A 26,931-nucleotide genomic window follows, 5' to 3' on the forward strand; every position below is an offset into this window, starting at 1 on the left:
TTCCATTTTCAATTTAGTTTAATCCATAATTAAGAATGAATTAAACTACAGGATAACTAGAATGCAAATGAATATGGGGTAAGAGGAGATAAGTATTCTAAAATATCCTGAATCAAGGGACATTATAAGCGCAGTTGGCTATGTGGGTGGTGACTATAATTAGGGGAAAAAATCCTTAGGTGTATTCTGGAAAATACGTTTGTGAACAACGCAGGATATATATATATTTAAGTCCTCGTTTCTATTTATATATATTTTACTTTCCTCAAAACTAAAAATAAAATAATAGTAATAATCTTCTGAAATGGACAGAAGGACAGATGAGGCAATAATAGAATGTTAAAAAGTCTGAAGATTAGTGATAGGTACACAGGGATTCACTATATTATTTTGTTTACTTTGTGTATATATTAATTTTCCCTAGTAAAACTTAACAATAGTGAGCCTCAGTCACAGGAAATAGATAATGCTTCATACAGACTGATATTTACATTTAAGCTTATGAATTTAGATCACAGGCTTCAAAGACAAGGGAACACTCCCTTAAAAGTTTATATGGGTCTTGTAGGATAGTGTCTGAGGACCACCAGTCAAAGCTCTAAAAAGATTTGTAGGGATGGACAGCAACTAAACTTTAACAGTGTAGAGTCAGCCTCCAAGTAGATCACAGTAATGCTGAGCAATCGATATTGGAATATATGCACAAAGGAGGTTAACACATGTATGAAAATACAATGCTCTGCTCCATTACAGCATTGTGTTCTAAAGTCTCACATTTGTAGAAATCAAATTTGTCTTATTACTTTGTGATATTTATTATTCCGCATGGTGAGTGTATATATACAAACAGTGTAATATAAATTAGGAAAGAGAGACATGTAGCTTATAAAATGTACACAAATATAAGTTAATAAGTTATATACATATGTTATGATAACTCCAAGTAGGGCAAAGCACATAATATGAAATGGAAGTAATTCCTAACATGATCTTTATATTTAATGGAGGATTAAAGAACTTTGAAGGGTATTTCAAACTGAGGAATTAATAGGGTCTCTCCCTGAGTTACGAACGAGATATATTCCTAAGCACATCATTAAATTTAAAAAGATGCATATGATTATTAATAGCCTCATGTGTGCATATGTACGAAAGAAAATATCCGCTTTTTCAATGATTTAAAAGCTGCACGTGCAGCAAGGGAAGGTGACTGTAAGGAAGAATCTATTGAGAGGAGGGCTTAAGTCAACCATCCAATTATACTAGAGTGAAGAAGATTCACATACCATTAAAGAGCAAGTACATAAATCATCAGCTCATATTGAATAAGGCAAACAATTGTAACACTGAGAATCATCCACAATCTTTTAATTCCATTGTTCTGTTAACTTTTTGAAGTTGCTTTTAGACACACACACACACACACACACACACACACACACATATAGGCTCAGATGGGTATAAACTAAGAGGAAATGCAATGTGTGTGCTATAAATGACAGGTTGAAGAAATTATAAATGATGACTACAGATTAGTAAAAGTACAGGAAAATAGGGCAAAGGTGAGACAGGAATCAGGCTTGCTACCAAAAAGTTAGGCCTTTATGTTGAGAGCAAAGAGATGTCCTGAATAACTTAGGGCTGAGAAAGTACATGAATATTTCTGTCTTCGGAAACAATCTAGCAGCAGCATGGACTTTCAACTGGATACAGCAAGATTATAGTCCAGAAGAGAGTCTATTCCTAATTTAATATTCAAATATATAAATCCCATGAAGGAGAGTATACCCTCAGGAATGTTTACATTACATTATTTTTAAAGTGGTCTCTTTATGCTTGAATTTAGCCTATAACAAACAATACATCGAGTATATGAAATAATGAACATAGGATATACCTAAAATGTTAATTAACTCTTCATCTTGTGTCTGAGCATTTCACACATATAAAATGACTGCTATAAATTGGAGTTTCCCCAAATCTTACCTTACGTTGAATAGAACCTATTCTCACAGATTTCACATCCACAGACTGGTAAGTAAGCCAGAGGCCTGTATCCACATGTTGTATATAGCACACTGAGTCCCCATATTTTATTTCAGATGTGCCCATACCATCTACTTCTTTTCTTATGCCTAAATCCAATTTTTCCTAAGGAGAGAAAACAAAATCATATAATCAAACACTTGGAAAACATTAGCATAAATCAAAAGAAATTATCTGATCATAGATATGATCTGTGAAAAAAGACAGCCCTCTGAAATAGTAAGAGACAAATTGTCTACTCCACTTCCACTCAACATACCTTGAAAATGAAAATAGGAAGCTATAACAATAAATATATATATAGTCTTAAACTATTCACATTGACAGAAAATTTGGATCATAAAGTATGATTTAGTATTGCTTAATAAAAACTCCAAATCAAATTTTTAAATAGTATTTTATATTTAATATTCATCCATAATTTTTTTATTGATTGGTGATTGACAACATAAACTTTGGAGACAAAAGTATCCAGTTTTGAGTCCAACAATTGCCACTTTTTATTTCTGTTCTTTTGGAATAGTTCACTTGAAAATTTTGAGTCTCGGTTTTTTCATCTATAAATAAAGGCAATAAAAGTACCTTTTGAACAATAAATGAACTTATATTTGCAAATCCCTCAGCATAGAGCTGTGGGAAAATAAACACTAATAGCTTTTAAAGCCATAATAAAGGTGCAGTGATGATAAGGATGAGAAGGTTGTTAGTGATGGTGAGCTTTCATGAACTAATCAAGGCTACAATTCAGTTTCAACTAGCCCTGGCACTTAGGTTTAAAGGGATGTCATGCACAGGCATCTTTTGCTATAAAGAAGCTGGCAATTTTCAGACAGTAACTTGATGTTTTATACAAATTCCTATTAATTTTTGGAATGATGGAGAAAGATGGGGAAAAGAGTGGATGCTCCCACTTACACACACAGAAAATAACTCACTGAACAATGAATAAGAGCAAGAACAGATTGAGATGGCAGATCTCACTGGCAGCTAAAGTGTTAGAAAACCAAAGTGTTTCCATAAGCATGGGAGACAAGGAGCAGGGACACCACCGAAGCTAGGAGACCTACTCACTAACAACAGTAGCTCTTGCTCATTAGTCATTTAATGAGACTGTGATGCTGTCAGAGAATGCTGGGGAATCTCACTAAGGCCAGAGAATGGATAGACATTAGGACCAGGAAGAATTTCCAAGGTAGCAGGCAAGGGGGACATTTCAGAATTATAGGTGACTAGAAAAAAGCTGTAGAACCCTCCATTTTTGTCACAGGACCTAGCACCCACCACTTATCTCAGCTTCTAAGTACACGCTTCTTCCCATGCATGTATATTGAATTATAACTATCAAGCATCCAGAACTGCTGTATGTGCATGAGTGTGAGTGTGTCTATGTGTGTGTTTGAACAGAAAAGAGATTAAAAATTTAAAAAAACCCACACATGGACCGTCAGAAGAACCAAAAGTATAAAATTTCAGAAATCAAATTTAATAATTAAATTCCAAAAACATTCTAACTAAGTTTGTAAGAAATAAGTACAAAGCATCCATATGGAATATCGGTTGTATACTGCTGTTAACAGAAACATACCACCTTAAATGAAGAGGGGAGGATCAATAGCAAAAATCGATTTATTATGCTAATGTAATTTCATTTGTTAAACATTGCTTCAATTGTACATTTTGTAATGTATTTTATGTGATCACCTACTAAGAAATCATCGTGAAAAATCATTTAGAAGAAAAAGTAGAACAAAGCAAACAGACTCATGGTAAGAAATCAAGCAAATTAAAACAAAAATTGAACTCTCAGAATATAAAAACTAAGATGATAGAACACTTTCAAAAATAAACATAAAAATGAATGAAGTAGAGCTTTATTTTAAGGAATAACTTTAAATGGGAAGTGTCTATACAACCCATGTAAAAGGCCCAAAAAGCCAGGATGGACACAAAACTATGGACCATCCATTTGTTGTCTGCAAGAACAACTTCTCAGATACAAAGATACACAAAAATATCTAGAATAAAATGGAAGAAAATATGCCTTGCAATCATTAAACTGAAAAAGATCAGATTTATCTGATAATGATATCAGGTAAAGTGGACTTTAAATCAAAATAAGTTATAAACAGTGGGCGACTATGGCTGCCAGATAACAAGCAGAGTAGATAAGGAGCTACTGGGAGAGTCCACTAGGAGAGAGAGCCTGAGCTCCTTGGTTGCAAGAAAATCAACATAAAACTAAGTCGAACAAAGTTTCTTTAAAAACTGGGAGCTCAGCAACATCTGCGCTCAGACTTCCCTTTACGACTGAACAGTAGCACTCTCTCTTCTTTGTGCCCCACAACATCCCCAGCACAGTTGATTTCTGACCAGGCCCTGAGTCAACTCAGCCAGCCAACCTTGCAGGCCCAGGAGGGCCAGGCCTGGATAGCAGACCATGTGGAAAGTTTGATGCACATATTCTCAGCACTCAAGCACTTGTGTGTCATGTTGTCATACTGTGGTGGTTTGTTTGTTGCTTGATGTTAGACGTTATGTCACTGGTATTTCAAAGGCCAGCATGATCATCCAAAGTGAACAAGTTTAGCCTAGCTTCTAGACTACACACAATGAAAAAAGACTCAACTCCCTACTTCAGAAGAAGTTGCCACTGAAAACTTTATGCATAGCTTCAAAAGATTGTCAGAAACTGAAAGCCTAATGAATGGAAGTAGAATACTGGCTGAGACAGTGGCAGAGAATGGGTCCCTTGGGCCAAAGGGCACTCAAAATATAATCAGGAGGAACTGATTTCTTGGAGTGGAGTCAACCAAGGTGAAGTGAGTCAGGTAAACCCTGTGAGAGTGGGACCTTTATTATACTCACTTGTTCATAGTGCACAACTCAAGATGAGGAGACACAGCTGCAAACATTCCCAGAAACAAAAGAACGGATAAAGAACCCCTGGTACATAAAAACAATGGAAGGTTATCCATCTCTAAAAAAGCACTGATAAAACTGAAACAACTCATGGAATGGACAGACCTGGAAACCATTATTATGAATGAACTAAGTCCATCAAAAAATGACAAACACTATATGAGTCCACTATTATAAAGCTATATAAGGTCATACAAGATTCTACTTCTGTGTGCCCAAGCAATTAGGGGTTCATGATCCTTAGTTATATATCTCAATAACTACTTCCTTAGAGGAGGCCTCGCTGTAACTGTGGTCTGTTTCTCATGCTGTGGGCAGAAGAAGACCTGTCAGCACCTCCCATTGTACATTGTTCCATGTTGTTATTAGATGCCATCAAGTTGGCTCTGACTCATAGTGACCCTACGTACAACAGAACAAAATACCACAATTGTTCTTATGTTTGAACCTACAGTTTCAGGCACTGTGCCAATCTATTTTATCAAAGGTCTTCCTCGTTTTCATGGCCCCTCTACTTTACTAAGCATCAAGTCCTTTTCCAGGGACTGATCCTTCCTGACAATATGTCCATAAGATGAAGCGTCACCATCCTAGCTTCCAGATCGCATTCTGGCTGTACTTTTTCAAAGGCAGATGTTTGTTCTTTTGGCAGTCCTTGTTACTTTCAATATTTTTTCACCAGCAACATAATTTAAATGCATTGATTCTTCTTGTTCCATGGTCACTCCAAATCAACAGACATTAGAGGGGTGCTCATTGAATCTTACTGGAAATTCAAGTGCATAAGTCTGTTTTGGAGAGGATCATTTCAATGTAGGCAAGTAATAATAGGTAGGGCCTGCCATTGGAAAATATATTTAACATTACTTACATAAATCCCCCAAGCAGAGAAGATACCTGGCATTATATTTCTAACAGGACACTTTTGACTGCTTTTCTATACAGCATTTGGTAACCCAGGCCATGTATAGAAAACCAAGACTTTAGACTTTTAGATTTTAGAAAACGAGGTGTACAACATCTTTGATGGCCACACCAAACATCCAATTTGGAAACTCCACTGAGAAAACTAGACATAAACTTAAACACAAAAATAGCTCATTGAAAGAACTTACATACTCCCATGGACTTAACAATATATTTGTGTAGTGTGTGAAGAAGCACGGTGCCCAGCAAATGGCAATTGAAAACTACCATACATTTCCTTTTTCATACTCTCGTTGCGTTCTCCATGACATGGCTCAATTTAAGTAGGAGAGCTCTGCCATTGTTAATGAGCTTACTCAGAGTTTTCCATGACCTCCAAACGATTATCTGTGTAAATAGGATCCAGTCTCTTAAGTTTTTAATCTGTATAAATCAACTATCAATGAATTTTAGTCTAAAAAGCTATATTATAGACGTATGCTTTTCTTTTCGAAACAGTTTTTCAGTTCTATACAATTGGCTAAATTAATAGTAATAGCAATAGAATTACCATGTGCCTAAGAGACAATATTTACAAAGTGGACTGGGGACATATATAAAGCCTAGATAGATGAATGGATTTTGAGCTCACAGTAAATTGTAGCCCTAATCTAAAAAGTATTAGTTCTTGGGATATAGTCCTAACTAGTACGTGCTCTCAAGAAGAGATATATAAAGATATATCTATAAAGGTTATAAAACTTATTTGTTATATATCATATTTATGGTACAAGCTACTTGTTATATGTCCTATCCATGATACAAGTTATTTGTTTTATATATATATATATATATATATATATACTTTTATACAGATTTTTTCTCCTGGAAGTTCATGGTATTTTTTATTGATCCAGTTGTACAGATTTGGCTGAGTTGCAATCCATATTAAAGGCTAGAGTCCTTGATCCTCATCGGCAAGTACTTTAAGAACCCCTTGCTTTCAGCATGCAAGGTTATATCATTTACATATTGAAGGCTCTTAATAAATCTTTCTCCCAACCTGATGCCACACTCTTCTTCACGTAGACCACCTTCTGCCACTATTTGCTCAGCATATAGATTGAATACAAATGGAGAGGTATTCAACCTTGACACACACCTTTCCATGTTTTAAACCCTGCAGAATTCCCTAGTTGTTTGAGCAACTGGCCTCTTGGTTCATGTATAAGTTCTGCATGAGCACAATGAAGTCTTCTGGAATTACTATTTTTCTCAATATTAGCCATCATTTATTATGATTCTTACAGTTTAATGCCTTTCTATAGTCAATAAACCACAAGAAAACATTGAAACACTATTCTCTGCTTTCACCCAAGATCCATCTGCCATCAGCATTGATATCAATTGTTCCACACCCTCTTCTGGTTTGAATTTCTGTCAGTTCCTTGTTGATGTACTGCTGCAACCACTGTTGAATAATCTTCAGCAAAATTTTACTTGCATTTAATGGTAATTTTTAGATAATTTTGCATTTTGTTAGGTCACTTTTTTATAAAATAGGAACAGATATGGATCTCTTCCAGTCAGTTGACTAGGTAGCTCTCTTCCAAATTTTTGGTATAGTTGAGTGAGAGCCCTTCATCAGTTTGTTGGCATATTTTAATTGGCATCTTTTTTTGACAGTTTCATTGGAACTTCATCCACATATCATATAATTTAATAATTCAGTCATATCAAGAAGAATTGCCAGAGAGAAGAGAGAGAGAGAGGGAGGGAGAGAGAGAGGGCGAGAGAGAGAAAGAAAGGTTACAAGGAAGAGATGAGTCAGTCAAGGTGCAATATAGCACCAATTAAACATACACCTTCCCTCTAGTTCTTTAATGCTTCCTCTGCCCACTATCATGACCCCAGTTCTCCCTTACAAATCTGCCTAGACCAGAGCATGTACACTGGTACAGATAAGAGCTGGAAACACAGGGAATCCAGGACAGAAAAACTCCTCAGGGCCAAAATGAGAGTAGTGATACCAGGAGGGGAAGGGGAAGGGGAAGGTTGGGGGGGTCAAAGAGGGAACTGATCACAATGATCAACATATAATCCTCTCCCAGGGAGATGGACAACAGAAAAGTGGGTGAAATGAGACAGCAGTGTAAGACATGAAAAAATAATAATGTATAAATTATCAAGGGTTCATGAGGGAAGGAGGGTAGGACAGATCTAATATTGATACATCTACTCAAGTTTTATTTCGCTTTTAGTCAAATTAAAATATCATGTTTCTATATTACTCCAGCAAAGAAAGAGAGGTGAAATCTTTGTTTGGACTGTAATAGGTCTCTTTAGATAGATATTCTTTCTTAGTTCATGTATGCCCATATAACCCTGTATTTCGACAAAGAAATGCTGGTACTTTATTAAATCTGCCCCTAATCTGTCTTTTTGCCCACCTAACTATAGATTAGCTCACCAGGGCAGGATTCTTATACAATAAAGACTTGTTTAATGAATGAATGAATTGTGCTTGACACAATGGTTGTATATATGGATTATGATAAGCATTGTACAAGCCCCTAATAAAATGAAAACAAAAAAATAAACATACAAGTTCAAAACAACAACAAAAAGAAAGAATATTATATCTTGGACTGAGGGAGTAGGTAAGAAAAAAGAATATTAAATCTCAGTGTTACAGAATATCACTCAGGATTAGGCTTGTGGGGCCTTGAGTGGTTATGAAAATTAGATGTTATTTGTTCATTTCCCAAAATATGGTTTACCCTCACAGGAATTCAAATGCATTAATTCTTCTTCTCTCTTCCTTATTTAACATTCAATATTTCACATGCATATGAGGCAACTCGAAATACTATGGCTTGGGTTAGGCACACCTTAGTTCTCAAAGTAACATCCTTGCCTTTCAACACATGAGAAGTGTAATGCATCATTTGATCTTTTCTATAAGTACTGATTGTGGATCAAGCAAGACTAAATCATTGACTACATCCATATTTTCTCCATTTATGATGATGTTATCTATTGGTCCAGTTCTGAAGATTTTGGTTTCCTCGTTTGTTGTTATTGTTGCATTCAATGAATATTTATTAATGCAAAATATAAAAACATAATTTAAAATGATATTCATGAACATGTCTATCCTACACCATTATTTATCATTAAGTGATGGAGCATGAACAATGCTTGGTAATAATAAGTGAATGAGATGTCTGTCATATCATGAACAATTAAGATAAAAATAACAATAAGGCAGTAACTTGACAGTACAGTGAATATAAGAAGATACCAAGAGAAAAAGCCAAAAGAAGGAAGCTTTAACTACAACTGCAAACAGGAGTATTGAAACTAAATTCTCTAAGGGATATTATAAATGTACACAACTGACATTTTAATTTCTAAAAATAAAAGCAGAAGGATATACCTTTATTTTATGTAAATTATTGTGTAATTTCCCCCCATAATATTCATTTTTCCCCAAATCTATTTATTAGGAGCACACCCAAACATCATATAATTCCATAGCTCAATCACAGTATTGCACAATTGCTACCAAAACCTCTTTCAAAAGATCTTCTACCTTCTTGAACTTCTTGATATTAACACCCCTTACTTTCCCACTTCTCCCACAGTACCCCCAGAACACTTATTCTAATTTTTATCTCTACAGGTTTATCTATCTTGGGTTTCATATACTGTTGAGCATAGAAAATCATACAACAGCGATTCCAAATACAACAGAGAGATAAACCCCAATATGAAAAAAAATTAAGCCACAGAAAATATTAAAACTAGATCAAGGCCAAAGTGTATCAGGGAAAAGATTAAGTGACAAAGTTTTAACCATTCGAGTCAGATTGATCATTTTAGTCTCCGATAGTTGCCTCTCTAATACTCTCTGTCTGATAACCAGACCATTCCCATCCCTCAATTATGGTTAGAGGGAAATCACAAGACACTTATTCCCTATATAGATGCTACAAATGTATTTTGGGCTTTCACTGTCATCCAAAGCCTTCTGAACAACAGAATCTCAGAATTTAAGCTCTGAAATTATTCCCTCCTTTGGATTTGGATTATATTATTTATAATCCTTGGGTGACAGATGGGGTGCTTCTTCCACGTGGATTTAGTTGAAGTCTCTCTTAGATGGCTGCATATTTAAAAACAAGCCTTTGAGATTCCAGACACTATTATATCTGATAATTGGGCATCATCTACTTTCTTCACCACACTTTGCTCTAGCACCCATATCTTCTGTTTTTTTCTTCAAAAAGGCAAGTATGGAGCAGGGTCATGTCATAAGAACTAATTGTTCTTAACTTGGAGCTAGGATTAAGTTTGAGCCCCAATTCATTCAAGAATCTATGTTTTTTATCTGCTTCTGGCTTAGAGACATCCTTGGTAATTATGGTAGAAAATCTTTTCTATGCTCTCCTTGGAGCATAATAGACTTCTGCTTATCGTGTCATTAATTATCCCATGGTACTAATTTTTAAAACACTATTGAGAGAGATTGAACATGTGTATCTAACTACATATTGCAATACCTTAAATCCTTTCCATGACTAGACACTATTTACAGAAGCAATTGGAATTGGTTTTCAGGCAAACCTTTCAATAATATTTACTGACTATGTCAATCACAGATCTGCCAGAATAATACATATCATAATACAGCAATTAGGGTATTGAAGTAATAAAGCAATGTTGGCTTGCCTACTGACAGCTCACTACTCTTAGTATGGTTGTCTTCTGCTTCTTCATACACCATGTAATGTCGTTAAGTCCTCAGGTTATAGGTGTGTGTGAGTTAGAGTCTGGTTCACCTTATCGGGTTTCTACATAGGCTCCCTTTGGTATGGTCTTTGGAGTGTAATGTTCACCTTGAAGATCCAGTATTCATTTTCCCAGTGTTCTATGGCACATGGCCTGGGTCCCCAGACAATGTACAGAAACCAGGACCAATGCGGCTTATTAGGTGCCTATCGATTTTTGTCTTCTTAAAGATGAGTTGTTTTCCACACTGAAGGCTGCAATCCTTAATCTTCATCAGCGAGTGCTTCAAGTTCTCCTATCTTTTAGCAAGCAAGGTTGTGCCATCTGCATATGGAAGGATTTTAATAAGGCTTCCTCCAACTCTGATGCTTTACTCTTTGAATTAAGAGGAATAACTTCTCTTTAAACACAGTCAGAGATTATATCAGTGGTAACTGACACATCTATCTACTCTGTTACCAGTATTATTTTAAAGCTTTAATATTCTTACTAAAACTGACTATAATTTAACACTTCTATTCAAGATAGAAGTCCTATATTGTCGAAGCTTCAGTTTCCACATCTGCATAATAATGATTAAATATAGTATCTAAATTCCATAGGATTATACTAATATTCAGGTACTATACCAAACACATCATTAGCACATATTACATTGTTAACAGTTACTCTTATTTTAATCGTGTGATGCTTGTATGCTTAAAATAAAAATCTCAAATAAAATACAAAGAAAAATGTCCTGGAAATGTATTGTAATTTTAATTTTCATTGCTTCACTAGCCTTGTAATCCTATTGGTAGTTTTATCTGAGATTGCTATTCTATCATTCTAATAGTAAACGATTTCTGTTAATGAATCAAGGCGAAGAGTTAAGTGGGAGAAGTAATCTACAGAGGGATGTTATGATGAAAATGTTAGCTAAAAATCAAAGTGCATGCATCCGAATTAACTACACAAGTATGATTAATAAAGAATAATATAAGAGTGATTTTCAAGAATGACATTTCAGCATAGTGGAATGATGGTTCAAGGTTCTTTTTTTAAAACATCATTTTATTGGTGACTCGTGCAATTCTTATCACTATCCATACATACATCCGTTGCATCAAGCGCATATGCACATTTGTTGCTATCATCATTCTCAAAATATTTGCCTTCCACTGGAGCCTTTAATTTCAGCTGCTAATTTCCCCCATCCTCACCACTTCCCCCTACCTCATGAAGCCTTCATAATTCATAAATTGTTATTATTTTGTCATATGTTACACTGTCCGACGTCTCCCCTGCCCTCTTCTCTGCTGTCCCTCCCCCAGGGAGGAGGCTATACATTGGTTCTTGTATTAAGTTCCCCCTTTCTACCCCACTATCCCTCCACCCTCCAGGCATCGCCTCTCTCACCACTGGTCCTGGAGGAGTCTTAAGAGTAGAGAAAGTGAAAAATGTCTCTTAAAAAAAACTACATGAACCAAATTAGGGTCTTTATTGGGTAAACTATTTTCCACAGAGAGGACCCACCAGGATTATATGAAAAACCATTCTATATTTGATTATGTTTCATTACTGAGTCTTCTGCCAAATCCTGACTTTGGAGTCCTGGTGGTGTAGTTAGTTAGGTGTTGGGCTGCCAACCGCAAGGTCAGAAGCTGTACCCCATCAGCAACGCTGAGGGAGAAAGATTAAGTTATCTACTCTCATAAAAATTTGAAGTCTCAGAATCCCACAGGGGTGATTCTACTCTGTCCTATAGGGTCCCTATGAGTTATAATCTACTATATAGCAATAAGGTTTTAAATATATCTATATGATATATAGATATACACATATATTTATATATATATAAATTTTCTAAGTTCCTATAACATTTATTTTCATTAGATCTAAAACATTTTTATCCTTAAAATTATCCATAATTTATTATGATCCATATAGATGAACTTTGGAAGCTAACAGAAGTAGAACTGTAAAGGAAATAAGAGTCCACTAGCACTTAAGGAGCTCTAGTGATGTAGTGGTTCTGCGCTGGGCTGCTAACCACAAGGTCAGCAATTTTTAAACCACCAGCTGCTCCATGGAAGAAAGACTGAGCTTTTTACATCCATAGGAGTGCTATTCTCAGAAACTCGCAGAAGCAGATATGCCCTGACCCAGAGGGTCACTATTAGTCAGCCCAGACTCAGTGGCAGTGAGCTTCTTGTTTGCGTAGTTGTTAGGTATGTGTTTCTGTAGGCATGATATCTTAGAAGGAAAAACATAATTTAGTATATGAATCGTTTGTATTATTTTTAAAATTTTAATTGGGGGACCATAACTTTAAAAATGGAAGATGTTTTATTACCTTAGAAAAGTCATTAAAATTGGTCAAAATAAACCAAGGGGGCCATTAAAATAGTAACTGTAAGGTAGTTCCAGGCCACAATTCACTGGACACCTTCTCAAGGCAAGAAATACACACTAAAGTCCAAAAACTCCAGTTCTATATCCTTGGGATCGCTGTAAACTGGTTCTGAAATACTAGGGAGTTTCAACCGTAAGATCAAGGGAGACAAGTGAGTTAGGGGTAAACTCCGGTTCATTTAAGTGGGTTTCTACATCAAGTCCTTCTGGTATGTTCTATGGAGGAGGATGTTTGCCTCAAAAGAACAAAGTCTAAGGTCCCCTATAGCACACAGCCTGTATCATCCAGGGTTGGGTAACAACTAGGTCAAAAGTGTCCAATTAGGAACACAGTACTGGGCATATTCTCTCCTTGAGTTCTATACAAATACTGTTAAGCCTATTTTTTTTTCTCCTATGGGAAATTGCTCCTCCTCGCTTACCCACCAACAGAAATGTAATTGTCTTCTCTGAGAACTCCCCACCATCCTGACTTGTGTTTCTATTAAGTTTCGATTATCATTCTGCTAGAAATGTCTGTTTCTTTGTGTGATCTCAGCACAATGTTGTGTAGCAGCAACTGAACAACCCTTTCCCTTCCCCAAATTCTGAAATAGCCACCCCGGCTTTGGTGGGGTCTCCTCTATTTAAGTGGTTTTTAAGGTGGCAGCTTCAGTGGCCTTCCCCCACCCCCTGAATTTTTCCTATGTTTTTTCTGTAGATGAAATCCAAGATGCGTGAAGACATAAAGACAGGGGCTGCAATGATGGCTCCTCGGAGCGTATGACAGGGAGGTGGATGGGAATTGGGGAGCTGATAACAATAAGTAAAGGAAGACAATGGATTTTCTAAAATGGACTGTGGAGATAATTATCTCCACAACCCTTTTTAATATGATTGAACTATTGAATTGTATGATATGTGATTTATATGCCAATAAAACTGTTAAAATAAATAGTATTTGTTTAAAAATCAAGGAGTGGAGGTGAGGAGAGTCCCTTCTTTTGACTATATCTCTCAAGTTCTGGGTTGGTGAAATCTTAGGTTCCCAAGCAAAGCCTAGGGTCAGTGCTTGCAGACTCACAAGTGAAAGAAATTCCAATTGGAAGAAGAATCCCTGTAGGATGCCAGCCTTAGACACCCCAAAGTTCCAAGTATGAGATATGGATATAGATGCAATAGATGAGTAAGAGTCATGAGGTAGTGCAAATAAGTGTCTGCTTACTAACCAAAAGGTGGGAGGTTTGAGTCCTTGAGGAGGTTTCTCAAGAGAAAGACCTGGTGGTTTATTCTAAAAATCAATAAACCAACTGTAGAGCAGTTTTTCTGATGCAAATGGGATAGCCATCAATTGGAATAAACTCAATGACAACTGGTTCTTATTTGTGAATGATATACCTTCTTATATGTTATTTACACCTTCTATTCATTTTCGTAAAGAATCTATGGTATCACAATGATTACTTACTTAGCTGCTAACTAAAATATGCATTCTTTGAACCCACCAACTTCTTTGCAGGAGCTAAGATCTGGTCATCTGCTTCTGTTAACGATTACAGTTTAGGAAACCGGAAGGGAAGTTCTGCACTGTCCTCCAGGGTTGCTGAATTGGATTGACTCAATAGGCACACAACAATAAAAATATTGATCATATTTTCTTAATTAACAAAACAGAAATGCAGCAATGGTTTTTTTTTTACTATTTATTTATACTTTCTTCTCTCTCCTGTAGATTTTGTTTTCTATGTAGACTTTTGTAACTTTGCATCACTCATTGTACGTGTCAATCCCTTGAAGTTCCCCTCTTCGGTCCATTCAGTTTCATCTGATCAAATTTCCTCTCATCTGATACGCATATTAAGTTCAAAAACTCTTTGGAACATATGAAGTGAACAGGTATTTTTTGTTTGTTTGTTTTACATGAAATCCTTTATCACTAAAGACTCCAAGTCCATTTCAATTTTACTAAACACCCACCCCCACCTCTCTCTCTCACCCTCTCATCATACCACTATTTAGGTTTGAGAGATAGGAAATCTGGAGGGAGGTTTTTAGTTAGTTTTTAAAAAAACATAATATATAATAACATATAATATATTAATATAACATACAGTATATAATATAATTATTGTGGATATAATCCATTACTTTATATATTACGTTTTAAAATCATTATATATAGATTTACACAGGCAATATCAAGAATGAAATCAATACCAATATCCTATTAAACATTCCAAATATGTGGATTTGTTGTTGTTTCTCATCTACCTACCCACTGCAGACTGTCTCCCTATCCCCCATTACTGCCTCCATCCCTGGCCTACTTATACTCATCAAAGTCTTGTTTTACTGGTTTATAAAGTATGCTGGTGTTTCTTTGTTTTTCCATATAATAATGGTGATATTAAATATCTATTTGTATAAGATTGCCTGAGTTTTCTAAGCATACCATTTTTCCAGTTTTGTCCAAAACATCTATTTTGATGTTTAAGAGAGTTGTTATTTTTTTAATGGGTGCATGGTATAAAGGTACCAGAGTTTGTTGATACATTCCTTCATAATTGGGGATCATAAGGGACTTGCATTTGTTTAAGGAAGTTCTGCACTGATTTCCATAATGGTTGTGCAATTCCACAGTCCCATTAGCAATGTAAAAGCATTCCTATCTCTCCACATAGTCTCAAGCATTGTTATTTTCATTTTTATTGAATTTTGCCAAAAGTGTTGGTGTGAAGTGACATCTCATTGTTGTTTTAATCTGTATTTCTTTTATTGCTAATGAACGTGACATTGAGACACTAAACTATTCTAGGCATTTGTTACTTTGCTGTGCAACATTCATGGCATGTGTGGTGGGTCAGCGAGCACACAGGAGTTCTGCATATGCTGGAGTACAGTACTGCATTCCAATCAGATTTTGATGTGCCTTTAATTTTGTCTAGTCTAAAGTCTGATTACTAGCTGAAAGATTTGGAATTCAAGTCTACCCATGCATAGGTTCTTCATGAGCAGGACTTCTAATAGTTTCAATCATAGTATCACAATAAAATTGGAACAAAAGTGAAATTTTAGGTGTTAAGTGAAGTGGAACAATAACCACAATGAGAAAAATATGGGTCAAAGCCCTGGAACAGTGCCTCAAAAGAAGCACAGTCAGCTCTCTGAGGCGCCTGGTGCAGAATATTGGATTATTGCTAGGACTGTGGATGGAGAGTGACACACATTGGTGAGGCACAGTTGGTTGTGACAGTTTTTTTTCATCAGGGCACTCAATTCTGCTTGCTAAGAAATACAGTTGGCAAAGTAACGTGGTTTTGCCTGTGTTTTGAGAAAGGAAAATTAAGTTTCTACTTGAGCATCAGCACATATATGTTCTTGTTTCAGTTACTGTTCCAGTACACCACAGTTTACAAATCTGGCTCATTCTGGTTTCACTTCATCAGCCATAAGTGAAGTAGGAAGAAGTGGTCTAAAGAAATGGCCTTCCTATTCAGAAGAAAAAACATGAGATAAACTTTTGAAAATCAGTCACTGAAAATCTTTTTTTCTTCATTATGTATTCTTTTTTTAATTACTTAATCAATTTATTGAGGGATCGAACAACTCTTTATCACAATCCATACATCCATCCATTGTGTCAAACACAGCTGTACACTTGTTGCCATCAAATCTTATGGAGCACGGTATATTCTGATTTGCATGGGATCACCCTGAAGCAAAATTGATTAGATGCAAACTAGTTTATTATTAGTATTTAATCATACTCTAGCACAGGGATGCAAACACTACTGTCAACTCCTGAAGGACAGGAAAGGAGCTATATAACTGCAGAACTCTTAGCTAGATGAAACACTTTTGGCACATTCAAGAAATGAGTTTTACTCTGTAAGAACAGTTTGGAGAAAAATTAAGAATTTGGAAATATATGTAAAGCATGCTCACAACATTGATTTTTTTGCATTTCCACATTAAAATAAATGTAATAGGGATATCCATACAAGAAATTAAAAATACTCTTTCTGTCTTACCTTGGAGGACCGGAAGGTAAATGCTGTAGACTTTACATCGGCTTTTTCTTTGTCCATGAGTAGAAGGTTTTGGTCTTCCAGGAGACTTAAATATTTTCCTGTTGTCACATGGCGTAGTCGGAAGGGCTGGCCCCATCTTATATGGCTTCCACTCCATCTAACAAAAAATATTAGGACTGGATGCAATAACAGCCATAATAACAGGAGAAACAGCCAGTAAAATGTGTATGTCAGACAATGAACAAAGGTTCTTTGCACGCATTCCCCTATTAAGTATTCTCAAAAATCTTATGTTTGTGATATTAATCTTATTTTACATATCACAAATGACTATTCAGAACAATTAAGCAATATCCAATGCCACAAATCTAAGTCACAAGTATCATGAAGTTTAAGTCAAGATTTTCTTATTTCAGAGCATCCTATATAGAATTTTAAATGCAGACTAGGAGTTTGTGTTCTGAGTTAACCTATAATCATGCTTACAGAAAGAAGAATTATAAATTTAAATAAATTAGAATATACTTTTGAACTGTACTTGCACAGAATATACATGAAAAATAACAGTATCATAGTCAATCTTAAAACAGATTTCGTTGAAAATCATATATTTAAACTAAAATGTTTATTTAGAGCATAGTTTATTGACAATAGAATTCTAGCCCTATGCTTTAGTTTACTTTTTTCTTCCTATGGATATGGTCTGAATTATCCCATCTGTGTCAGCACGCATGCTTAATCTACATAGTCACTCATACTGTATTGTTATTTCAGGATTTTATATATATAGTATTGTCTCTCTTGCCCTGTTGTCTTTTTTAACCTTCATCTTCTTTGCTGACTTCACTCTTACCGTATACTGTCTTCCCTTTCAACCAACTGCTTACCTGCTAGTTAGCAGTTAATGTACCCTTCCTCTCCTGCCCCTGGCAACCATCAAAGAGTGTCCATTTGGTATGAAAACTGTTTTTGAATTTTTATACTAATGGTTTCATACAACATTTATCCATTTGTGATTGACTAATCACTCAGGATAGTGTCTTTCAGGCTCATCTATGTTATGAGGTATTTCACAGATCATCCTTATTCTTTAACATCTTATACTATTCTATTTTGTTGATATACCCTTGTTTGTTTATTCATTCTCCTATTGAACAGTATTTAGGTTGTCTTTGGCTATCTAAATGTTAATGTTGTAGAAAAATCATATCATTAAAAATTGATGAACAGCAACCAAAAGTAAAAGACTCAAGAAAATTAGAGTTGTGAAAAGCCTAGAGGGGAGAAAAGTTAAAATAAAGAAGTTATGATTATTAAAATCTGGTTTAAAATATTACCCTATTTATCATAAAGAACAGAAAACAAAATCTAGATCCAGAGTCCACATTGCACAATAGTAGCATACATTATAGAACTATGCCTGTACTCCAGGGCTGAGAGAGGGCCCAGCTCTAATATCATGAATGTCACTAACTACAGAACTGGGCTATATGACTGCCTACATATCGTGAATAGGACACATACTTAATAACATTTAATGCAAAATTGCTCAAATAAATGAGTGTTTGCAACAATACACATAATAATAAAAACATGTAATTAGCCTAAATATTACTCAACAGATGGACAGAAGAATAAAATGTGACATACTCATTTAATTTGGAACAGTGCTCAGCCACCGAAGGAAAAGAAATCCTGCTGTACCATGGAGCAACAGGGGGAAACATGTGGAGTGAAAGAAGTCAGACATGCAAGCAATACTGCATGAAGTTACTTGTATAAAATATCTAAAACAAGTAAGCACATAGAGATAAAGTTTGTTACTGGTGCTCAGAGACAGGCAGGAAGGAGGGAGACAGAAAGAATCACTGCTCAGGAGGCTGAGCTTCTATCAAGGATGATGAAGAATTTGAAACAAATAGTGTTGATGGTTTCACAATTTGATGAGCTTAAGTAATGTCATTGAATTATATAAGTAAAAGAAACGTTGAAATGGTAAATGATTGCTATATATCAACACAAAATACAGTAGATAAATAAATGAGGGAAAATCATTTACCATGCCAAAAGGAAATTATGATGGCAAAATTGATATTAGATAAGCTAAAATGGTAGCTAAATGACATGAAGAGAATACTGACAGGTATTTTATGAAGGGAAAAGGTATACTCTAAAACAATCCGGGAGGAGCCCTGGTGGTGCAGTGGTTATGCATTCCACTGTGATGCTCCTCGTCTGCAGGCTGAAACCAGCAGCAAGTCTGTGGCAGAAAGACTGGATTGCCTCTTGCCATAAACAGTTACAGCCTTGGAAACCCACAGCGGTCACTATGCATCAGCGCTAACTTGACACTGAGTTTCAAGAGAAGTATGTCATATAGCTTTGCATATCAATTTGTATATATCAATTGTATATATCAATTTGGGGTTATTTTCCTAATCTGGATTTTTGACTTGCAAAACTACCACGAAGAATTAGCAGGAGAATATTAAATTAGTTTGTTTTTCTATAGATTTTGCTTGTAAAACATTTAAATAGGAACAGTTTCACACTAAATACATTATCATGTGCCAATTAACCTTGATGATAATGTAGAATTATCACAAAAACAAAAATTTATACACTAAAAATTTATATACTGTGAGAACAATACATTTGAAGAAATATTTGAATATTTTTTCAAATAATCATTCATCTTAATCATCATCAACTTAGCCTACATTAACAAGATACTATAAAATTTAGACTACATTTATAGTTTTTACCCTAATTTCTTGAAGGTGTCGTGGATACCACACTCCTCTTTTGTTGTGGTGTAAAGTTCTCACCAGTGTCATCTGAATGCTGAACTGTGATTAGCAGCATCATAAAATAACTTCAGGTCTCATAGTTACCCTCCAGTGAACCTAACCAGAAGGCAATTACTGTATGCCCGTCATCCAAATTCCAAAACAAAACAAAATCCACTGCTTTGAGTGGGTTTCAACTCATAATTTCACAAATAGAATTTCTATTGTCCTATAGAAAGGTGGTAAATCATTCCAGAAGTACATTTCCAAATATTTCTCCCTAGGCATAGCAAGTGACCTCTGACCTGTCCTGCTGACCAAGACTTTCAACACTGTGCCATGAGGCTGAAGGTGAAAATCAATTTCAAGCTTTCTCTTACCTAAAGACACTCTCTAGCATAACAAAGAAACCACGCACAGTAGATGACTGGGACCTACTAGTGTGCATCAAAGCGCCCTCTTTTTAGTTAAGTCCCAATCATCAATTTGTTATCTACGGTGCGTCACTTATCATACTTAGGCAGCAAAAGAAGAGCCAGGCCCTCAACAAGATGGATTGACAATGGGCTCAAGTACAGTAACAATTGTGAACATGGCATAAAACCAGGCAATGCTCCATTCGGATGTGCATAGGGTCACTTTGGGTTGGAACTTACTCACTTGCGCCTAACCACAACATGGTGTGTGGTTTTGTTGTTTGATCGTGTATTTATGCTCTGGAGTAGGGCCATTAATTGTTCTCAGTGGTGCTTTTTATGACTCTGGGATTTACTTAGGTTTTGGGTTCATCTTTAGTTTGTTTTTGTGTGTGGAGTGAGGAGGCATTGGCCTTGTTTCTTCTGTGGACGGGCATGCGATTTTTCCAGTGCCATTTATTGAGGAGACTATCTGTTCCCCATTATGTTTTAGGTCCTTTGGTGAAGGTCAGTTTGGTGAACTGCATTTAATGTTTTGCCATAGCATACTTCAATATTGTAATTATTGCCTAACTTTTTGACTTCATTCTTCAAGCTTGAAAATGTTGATTATATGCCTCTCTTTTGATATTCCAATTTAGGTTTTGAAACATTTCAACATATAGCTTTTTTTTGTCTTCTCAAGCAACCCTTGGATCCCAAAACAGATGATACCTGTTTTACATCATTTCTTTCATTTGCTTTAGCTACTTTACCAACAAAAGAAAGTATTCAGAGCCCTTTGCAACATCAGTTTTTGTTTTTCCTTCCTTTCTTTTTTAATGACCTTTTACTTTCTGCATGTATGATGTCATCCCACAAAGTCATTGACCTTTGGTCATTCACGTTCAATGTGTCAAATCTATTCTTGATATGTTCTGGACATTCAGATGGTATGTGCTACAAGACATACTTTGGCTCGCATGGACTTGTTTCAGTTTTCTTCGGCTTCAACCTGAACTTGCATATATGAGCAATCGATAGGTCTGTTCTGTTGATCTTGCTCTAACTTATTATACTGAGGTTTTCCATCCCTTTCCACAGATATAGCCCATTTGATTCCTGTGTATTCCATCTTGTGAAATCAACCAGTTTATGTTATGAATAAAGCATTTGCAATTAATGTCTCCAGTTTTGTAAAATGCTATCATGTGGTCTCTGGTGTCATTTCTATCACAGTGACTATAGTTTCCACTCTTGGTGTTTTTCTTTGTTTCTAACTGTTGTCTTCCAATCTCTAGTAGTTATCAGTGTTTCTTGATTGCATATTGATTAACATTAAATTGCAGAATTTGTTTTAAAAAAGTCTTCCACTTCTTCCTGGCATTCAAAGAATAAGGCCAGAGTGTTGGAAAAAGTAAGGGAAGCGTGCTCCTTAGAGGTATACTTTGGGCCTACTGTTTGGAGAGACCAATCCCTGGAAAAGCACAGCATGTTAGGTAAAATGGAAGGGTAGCCAAAAAATAAAACTAAAAAGGAAGATGCACAAGAAGTGGATTGACAAATTGGCTGCATAAATGAACTTGAATATAGGAACATTGGCGAGGATAGCACAGAACCCTGCGGTGTTTCGTTCTGTGTGCATAGGATCACTATGGACCGGAGCTGACTTGATGGCACCAAAAGCAACTTCAACTTCATCCTTGACTTAGGACTTAGTGTGCAAATTTGAATGGTCTTTGCATTAACTGGTCTTCAGTGTAAGTATATGGGTATTATCTTACCACTGACAGCATTGAACTTCAGGATAGAGCTTGAAAAGTTTTTGAGAATGTGATGCCATTCTTTTCAAACTTTTAATTCCTGTCTGAATAGGTGATATGATTATCTGATTAAAAATGACCAATGCCTGTCTAGTTCAGCTCATTAATTTCTAGGGTATCAATCTTAATGTGTTGTATTTCACTCCTGACAACTTCTAAGTTTTCTAGACTCATTGTTCCTACAATGTAATTCCAATTATTCATGGGTGTGTGCCAGTATTTTTCTCTCTTTGAGTTGTGTCATATCAGCAAATAAAGGTCCTACAAGATTTACTTTATCGGCATAATTTATGTAGACTCTCTCTTGAGGAAGCAGCTCTTCCCTAGTCCTATTTTGAGTGCTTTTAAATCTTAAGCTGATCTTCACCAATATATCACATAATGTTCATCTGCCATTCACAACATCCTCACTGTGCAACTCTGTTAGAAAGAGACGGTCCAGACCTTCTTAATAGTCTGTCTTAGTTTAAAACATCACCAAAATGTGACCATTTGGGGTTACCTTGCCCATCTTTGAAATAACGGTGCCATATCTTCCAGAGTCACAGAAACATGTAAAGTAACACAGCACAAAAAGCTCACAGACAAGTGGTGGACTCAGTATGAAGGGAAGAAATAGCTATGATTTTTGAAAACATATCTGGAATTTGTTTTGTAAAAGCAACAAAATCTGTATTTCACTTTCTATTTTTACATTTCATCATATACCTCTATGGTGTATAAATCCTTCATTATGTAATAAATAAGCACATAAGTAATTACATATATATTTTGAAGTCCCTTTTTCTGAATTGTCTACACAATGTACCTAGCATACAAAAATTGAGTTTTGTCTTATATATCTCTCTCTTATATTTCCTCTCATGCTTTCATAGATTTTGGTATCCTGTCCTTCAAGAGGCTCCAAAGTTATGTATTTGCATTGACTTGAGAGTTACGTATTTTAATAGCTGAAAGAAAGAGGGAGCATTTCGACCCTTGCTCTTCATACAAGTCTAGAATGTAGTTGCACACTTTCTGCACATCTTCCCAGCAGGAGATATTGACAACTTTTTCTGCACGACCATTTCAAGAATGCTTGTGTAGCCTTGGACAACAGAGCAAAGAAGATTTGTTTCTTCATCAGCTTGACCAAAATCATGGCTGCTATCCACCCGCTCAAACCACCGCCCACTCAAAGGGAGAAAACAGGACTTCTACTTCCTTCAGCAGTGACAGTCTAGAAACTCACTGGAGCAGTTCCACCCTGTCCAATGGGGTCACTGTGAAATGGCATCAACCCAAGAGCAGGGAGCTTGTTTCTTTATTGTTTTTTTATTTTATGGGAAAGAGTAGTCAGGTTTGCTACAGCCCTTTAAAGTCATTGGGGTTCCCAAGCTCAGGGTTCCTCTGTTGTAACACAAATCCTGCTAGCACAACATCATTGTTTACTTAGGGTTAAGAAGCAAGAAGAATTGATGTAAATAAAAAGCTCATGCTGCTTGCTGTACTTGGTTAATGATGTTGCTTCCCCCACCCCACCCCCGCACTCCCGACCCTGGAATCTTATGTCTTTCCCCTAGATTATTTTGACAGGCTAGCTTGTTAGCTTGCAAGTACAGTAAAAAGCTTAGTTTTTCAAAGTTACTTGCCACTGTAAAGATGAAACTTTCGTTTGCTTATTTAAAAATATCATGGCTCTTAGAGCCAACCTTAGTTTACCAAGATGTCATTTCCATTTACCGTATATCTGGAAAACTAGGCTGACAGACTGCCAAACTGACTGTAGACTTTTTTAAACCAATAAGTCCTTCCTTTGTAGCCTCACTAGCCTCCCGCTGCATCTCCTTTTACTGTCCCTATTAATAAGCAAGTGACAGATAAAATGTCTTTATTTCTGTACCACCTCTTTTGCTCTTACCTACATAATTTTTTAAAACACTCAAAGGTATAAAAACAAATATAGGGAGCACCTATATGTACTCAACATCTGCCTTAAGTTGCAATATCAAAAACACAATGAAGTTCTGTCCCAATTAACTTCTGTTTTAATTCGGGGTATCTATCACTCTAGTGCATGCACTCGTGATATTTACCTGCACTACATATTGTACATCTAAAATTATACAAACCTTTGGCTTCCAAGCTTTCTATCAATAGTATTATAGAATCTTTTTGAAAATGGCTTTTTGTGAAATATTTTATTACACAATCCATCCAGATATATATAGTTAACTCTATTTTGTTAATTTTAACTATAATGTAATAGTCATTTAATGACTGTCACAACTTATAGGGTTGTTATGAGTCAAAAGTGATTCAATGGCAGTGAGTTTTTTGGATTGACAGAAATGCAGTTGGTTTTCAAGCATTTGCTATTACTAATTGCATTACTATAAATATCCATTTACTCTCCTTATATAAATATACTAAAATTTCTCTAAAATGGTGATATGCATAATAGGATATCTGATTTCCCTACCTTTGTGGCCAGAGGTGTATATATATGTATATATATATATATATATATATATATATATTCAGATTCTCAATTTTGGCCAATCAGCTGGGTAGGAAATTTTAGCAGTTTTCCTTTCCAACAATACCTTTACTATCATTTTTTTCTAATACATAAAAAATGGAGGGTGTTCTTATTCACACAAGATGCTTTGGCCTGGGAACCAAAGACCTGAATCTCAAGTAACCAAATAATCTGAAATAATAGGCACCAATGAATACGCCTTTAACCCAGATACAATAACATCCCTTATCCCCTAAGACGTGCATTTTCAATTAATTTCATTGTTTTCATTATGTAAATATTCATCATCAACTATTTATTTATATAGAAGGAACTCAATATTATAAATAATCAATGAATGGAATGAAAGTATTTTAAAGTTTTGAATCACATTATGTCTTATTTCATTTTCAATAATTTATATTGTTGCTGATGTTGAGAACACAAAAAGCAAATCACAAAACAACTCAACAAATTCTATAATCATTCTTTTTAAGCAAACTGGTTTTTGCCACAAGAAACATGACAATAAGATATATTTTTTCCACAAAGGTATTTGATAAAATGAACAGAGAAAAATGTTTCAATCATTAATATAGATTACTTTAGGTAAAGTTCTGTCATAAGAGAGTAACCAGAAACATGATTTCAAGGAGAAAATGACCAAATGCTTCAGACCCTTTCTGTGACCACTGTGTCGATCCATTTTGTTGACAGCCTTCCTCTTTTTACTGCCCCTTCCACTCTATCAATCATGCTGTCCTTCTCTGGGGACTGGTCCAATGCATATGGTGTTGTTTAGGTAGCTTAAAAATCTTACTTATGTTAATTAGATGCTAACAAAACTGTTGGGGGGAAATAAAAGTGATGTTGGGTAAAATTACAAAAACAAAAAAGATAATACTTGTCTGCTAGACATCTTATAAATTTTCAACAAATATTTATTAGTTGATCAAAAACATTATAGAAAAATGAACAAAAGATACTAGTTAAAATATTACTTTCAGAGAAGGACTTAACCTTCTTCGTGTCCTGATTCTGTTATAACATAGTACCACCTATTTTGGAAAGTGACAATTCAACTACATCATTCCCTATCATTTCTTTTTTTTCAAGTGTTTTATTCTGATATCTTATTCAAAATAATTTAAAAAGACATTTTATCATCACTATCATATGTATATAAAGCAGTGGTTCTCAACCTTCTGAATGCCACGACCCTTTAATACATTTCCTCATGTTGTAGTGACCCCCAACCATAAAATTATTTTCATTGATACTTCAGAACTGTAATTTTGCAACTGTCATAAATTGGGCAACCCCTGTGAAAGAGTCTTATGACCCCCAAAGAGGTCACGACCCACTAGTTTAGAGCTGCAGATCTAAAAGAATTCAAGATGAGCTCATTTTCTGAAGATGAAACATAGCATCAGTCACTAAAACAAACACCTACTTATTTACCTGCCAGAGGAGCTCTGGAAGTGCAGTTGTTCAAGTGCTCAGCTGCTATACCCAAAGACTGGTTGGTGGAACACATCTACAATTCCACAGCAGAAAGATGGAGAGTGGATAGCTCATAAAGCCCTATGAAACAGCTGAGCTCCGTCCTCTAGGGTTGGTAAGATTCAGAATTAATTTAATAACTGTGAGTCTGGATTTTTGTCTTTCTCTCTCACTCTACCTTTGTTTTATTACTATGATGAATACACAGTGAATCTGTGGCAATACAGATTTTATTTTAAATTCAGCTATCAAACTATTTTTAAGTAAGTAGGTATTATGTGATTCGCAAGCAAGACAAGCTGACAGTCAGCAATTACTCTTGTTCATGTTGAAATTTCTTCTGCTTTATAAGTTCATTTTTGGGGTTCATAAAATGTAATATTACCATATTTTAGATTTCTCTGCTATTACATAGGGTATAATATTTTCCCAAGGCTTTTCTGGGACTAAGTCAATGATTAGCAACACACAATAGTGGTCCAACTCTCTAAACAACAATCATTAGACAAAATGGATACCTTCTCCCATATGCACAAATGTGCAGGGAAAAGAACTAATGTTTTAGGCTTGGCTTGTGTACTTTATTTCCCCTTGCTAGTGTGTTAAGAAATAGCATGCATTTTAAGAGTAAAAAAACAATGCTTGTATCCTGGCAAAAACCTGCTACTTCTATTACATAATTAAGTGAACATCAGAACTACAGAGGCAGGCACGGACAGGGAGTTGTCTGTTTAAACAGAGTAAAAGGAAGTGAACAAGGGAACTCTCTTTCATCACAGAAGTACATGACCTCATAATCTATTACATAGGAGCCATTTCAATATGTGACCCCCAAGCCAGAAATGCCAAATG

The 26,931-nt window shown here is 35.6% G+C and overlaps 1 protein-coding gene across 1 annotated transcript in view; it reads right to left on the reverse strand.

Moving 5' to 3' along the window:
* RYR2 (ryanodine receptor 2) overlaps nucleotides 1–26,931 on the reverse strand; it is an 819,632-nt gene that overhangs the window by 443,119 nt on the left and 349,582 nt on the right. Inside the window, exons 12-13 of the mRNA XM_075556394.1 lie at nucleotides 17,070–17,226; nucleotides 1,987–2,151 (exon numbers count right to left, since the gene is read on the reverse strand). Of these exons, the coding sequence (XP_075412509.1) occupies nucleotides 1,987–2,151; nucleotides 17,070–17,226 (322 nt within the window). The remainder of the gene's footprint in view (nucleotides 1–1,986; nucleotides 2,152–17,069; nucleotides 17,227–26,931) is intronic.

The sequence above is a fragment of the Tenrec ecaudatus genome, chromosome 8, assembly GCF_050624435.1.
Source record: "Tenrec ecaudatus isolate mTenEca1 chromosome 8, mTenEca1.hap1, whole genome shotgun sequence".
Lineage (NCBI taxonomy): Eukaryota > Metazoa > Chordata > Mammalia > Afrosoricida > Tenrecidae > Tenrec > Tenrec ecaudatus.